This window comes from Octopus bimaculoides, chromosome 29 (assembly GCF_001194135.2).
Source record: "Octopus bimaculoides isolate UCB-OBI-ISO-001 chromosome 29, ASM119413v2, whole genome shotgun sequence".
Taxonomy (NCBI): Eukaryota; Metazoa; Mollusca; class Cephalopoda; order Octopoda; family Octopodidae; genus Octopus; species Octopus bimaculoides.
In genome coordinates this window covers 2,664,599-2,668,530 of record NC_069009.1, presented here as the reverse complement: position 1 = coordinate 2,668,530, position 3,932 = coordinate 2,664,599, and the positions used below count along the sequence as shown (strand labels likewise).

At 42.0% G+C, this 3,932-nt stretch overlaps 1 protein-coding gene across 1 annotated transcript in view; it reads right to left on the bottom strand.

The window, feature by feature from the left end:
• LOC106873413 (neuroglian) overlaps nt 1-3,932 on the bottom strand; it is a 72,055-nt gene that overhangs the window by 23,115 nt on the left and 45,008 nt on the right. The window contains exons 18-21 of the mRNA XM_052977832.1: nt 3,297-3,479; nt 2,402-2,524; nt 1,743-1,901; nt 819-962 (exon numbers count right to left, since the gene is read on the bottom strand). Coding sequence (XP_052833792.1) covers nt 819-962; nt 1,743-1,901; nt 2,402-2,524; nt 3,297-3,479 — 609 coding nt within the window. The remainder of the gene's footprint in view (nt 1-818; nt 963-1,742; nt 1,902-2,401; nt 2,525-3,296; nt 3,480-3,932) is intronic.

Here is a 3,932-nt window from a genome sequence, read left to right as displayed (position 1 = left end):
AATCAGATTGGAGCCTGGTGTAGCCATCCGGTTGCACCAGTCCTCAGTCAAATCGTCCAACCCATGCTAGCATGGAAAGCGGATGTTAAACGATGATGATGATGATGATATATATATATATATATATATATAAACTACACTCTCTGAGTGGTTGGCGTTAGGAAGGGCATCCAGCTGTAGAAACTCTGCCAAATCAGATTGGAGCCTGGTGTAGCCATCTGGTTTCACCAGTCCTCAGTCAAATCGTCCAACCCATGCTAGCATGGAAAGCGGACGTTAAACGACGATGATGATAGCTTAATGGTCCAAGTATTTGGCTCATGATTGTAAGATTAAGGGTTCGATTCCTGGCAGTGCATTATCTCCTTCAGCAGGACACCTTATTTCATGTTGCTCCAGTTCATTCAGCTGGTAAAAATGAGTTGTACCTGTAATTCAAAAGGGGCCAGCCGTGTCACATTCTGAGTCATGCTGAATCTCCCCGAAAACTACATTAAATGTACGCATGTTTGTGGAGTGCTCAGCCACTTGCCAGTTACTTTCATGAGCAGGCTGTTCTAAGGATCAAATCAACTGGAACCCATGTTATCATGACCGACAGACTGCCAGTGGTTCTTTGATAAAGTTTTTAAGGGTTCACGCAACCTTTTGCAAAGGTAATCAGTTTTATAATTGTTTCCCCAGTGCAACATAACAATCAAACTTGCTAGTACAGTACTCTACCAACGCATAACAATATTGGTACTAACCTCCTGGGGTCTTCCCACAACAAGAGTACTTCCTTTTCTCTTAAAACAAGATTACTTCACACAACTTACCTCCCATATTCTTTTTGTATGACTCGCGCCTTCGCACTGATATCTTCTCCCGTAGTACGTACAGTGCAATAGCAATACATACAAGGATTAGTAGAGCCACCAACATACCATACAACCAGCCACTGGTTCCTGCAAAGCCCACATCTGCAACGAGACAAAAAAGATATGCAATCATCATCATCATCAACACCACCCCTACTAACACCAACACTATCATCACTGCTTTTATCAACACCATCATCACTATTGCTTTAACGACCACTTTTCCATACTTGCACGGGACATAAACAAACCACCATTGCTTTTCAAACTGGTGTGTTTATGTCAAGCATTGCTTGTCAAGCAGGAGGACAAACAAACACACAAATACATACACACATATATGACGGGCTTCTTTCAGTTTCCATCTAGCAAATCCACTCACAAGGCTTTGGTCGGCCCAAGGCTATAGTAGAAGACACTTGCCCAAGGTGCCATGCAGTGGGACTGAACCCGGAACCATGTGGTTGGTAAGCAAGCTTCTTAACCACACAGCCATGCCTGCACCTATGTATAGTATTTCAACTTTAATTAGTCATTAGACTGCAGAAATGTTGGGACACCACCTTCAGGTATTTTAGTCGAATGAATCTACCCAAGTACTTACTTTTTCAAACTGATCCTTATTCTGTCAGTCACTTTTGCTGAACTGCTAAGTTACAGGGATGCAAACACAGCAACACAAGTTATCAAGTGGTGGTGGAGGACAGACACAAACACACACACAATATAGACTGTGCATTTAGAAAATGGATTGTTATGGCTGGTCAGAGAGTGACCATTCATCTTGCACTGATATAGCACAGGTAACTCACCAGACTCAATAGGCCAGAGGCACATAACCTCTCTACAACTGTAGTCTACTACTACTACTACTGTACTTACAGTGTCCATATGTAGTTGCCACTTGTATCTCACTTGCTTGTGTTACCATTCCATTTGTGGCCACCAGTCTGAATTCATAGTCAGTTCCTGCTTCAAGATTGGTCACATTTTTCCAGCTAAACACTGACTCATCAGTTGTCTGCAGCCAGTCGGAAGATTCTGGAAGAGAGGAAGAGGGACAGTAGAGTGAGGGGGAGAGACGAAAATCAAGAGAGGAGAGTCACTCAACAGGAGTAGGAGTGACATGAGAGGAGGAGGTAAGAATAATGTAGGAGGAAAGGGTGGGAGGAATAACATGAGAGGAGGAGGAAGTATAGAATGGGAGAGCAATGTCTCAGAGTAGCATGAGGTGTAGGGATAGGGTTGAGAGATAGAGTAGGGGGTCCATATAGAGGGGAAGTAGGGACTTGAGTGAAAGTAGGGGGTCTGTGTTGAGTGAGTAGGGGACTGTGTTGTGTGAGAGTAGGGGACTGTGTTGAGTGAGATTAAGGCCCAGTGTTGAAATAGAGAAGGGGCTGTAAAGTGGATGTAGTACTGGGTTGAGTGGGTGTGGGGACTGTGTTGAATGTGAGTAGGGGTTCTGTTGAAATAGGAGTTATATTTAAATAGAGGCTATGTAGAGAGAAATAAAATAAGGGCTACTTTGAGTGTGAACTTACCTTCTTTCCTATACTCAATATAGTAAACACTCCCATGCATGTCAGTTTTCAGACTCTCTGGCCAAGAGATGTTCACATAATGGACGTCAATGTGGACAAAGGAAAATGTTGGCACTGCTGGGGCTGAAATACATCATTATTATAATCATTATTATTATTATTATTATTATAATCATTATTATTATTATTATTGAGTGAGAGAGCAGTGCATGCCATCAAAGTGTCACTGGGGTAAAATATACAAAGCCCAATATACCCATCATGACTACCCGTCTGATAAGGGTACACCAGGCACATGCATCACAACCATATGTGCGCGACATGGTGATCTCATATCAAGATAAACAGCGCATGACCTCGCAGGTGGGCACAAGTTAGAATTTTCTTCAGGTCGAGTAGCCCATCCCACTCAAAAGGTCCCTGAATAAGGTTTGTTTTAAGGATAATGAACAAAACACCCATGTTTCCAAAGGTAAATTATTCAAACCCCAAAGAATTCCTCTCAACACATGGCTATGATGCTCCCCCACTACTTCTGCTCATGATCAGAGATGCACATATCGTCAGCCACCAAGGGACATGCTCAACTGGTTAAGGTCAAACAACTGACAAGCAAATCTGTGGTATAAGCAGAATATTTGCTGTAGCCCATCTTTTTATACCAAGACAAAACAATGTACATGAAAACACTTCCAATCAGTTAAGATCAGAAGCCATGAGAGCCACTGCCTGGTACTGCATCAGGGCATTTATTATTATTATTATTGTTATTATTATTATTATTATTATTAGCAACATTTTGTCCAGCTTTATGTTCCAAGTTCGAATTCGAGTGTGAGTGACTTTATATATGTATAGGAGTGTGTGTGTGTAATCTTCCAAAAATAATACTCACTACTTGGTTTAATTGTTGAGACTTCAATGAAGTAGGGGTCACCTTTACCAACAAGGGTACGAGCCCAAATGAACACTCGATATAACTGGGACGAACGGAGACCTGTTAGTCGGATCTGTTTCAAAGAGGCATCTGTCACTTGTGGCTCCATATCACGAAGCTTCCCCAAGTTCAATCCATTCACTGAACAAAATATCAAAGATAACAAAGAACAGTAAACAAACAGAATTTGTTGATAAGTTTGTAATCCTCCCTCTAAAATCTATTGTTTCAGTTATTGAACTGCAACCATGCTAGAGCACTACCTCAAAGGGCTTTAGTCAAACAAATCAACCCCAGTACTTATTTTCTTTCTACTTCCGATACTTAGTCTATCAGTATCTTTTGATGAACTACTAAGTTACAGGCACAGGAGTGGCTGTGTTATTTCTTTACTACCTACAAGGGGCTACACACAGAGGGGACAAACAAGGACAGACAAACGGATTAAGTCGATTATACCGACTCCAGTGCGTAACTGGTACTTATTTGATCGACCCCGAAAAGATGAAAGGCAAAGTCGACCTCGGCGGAATTTGAACTCAGAACGTAGCGGCAGACGAAATACCGCTAAGCATTTCGCTCGGTGTGCTAACG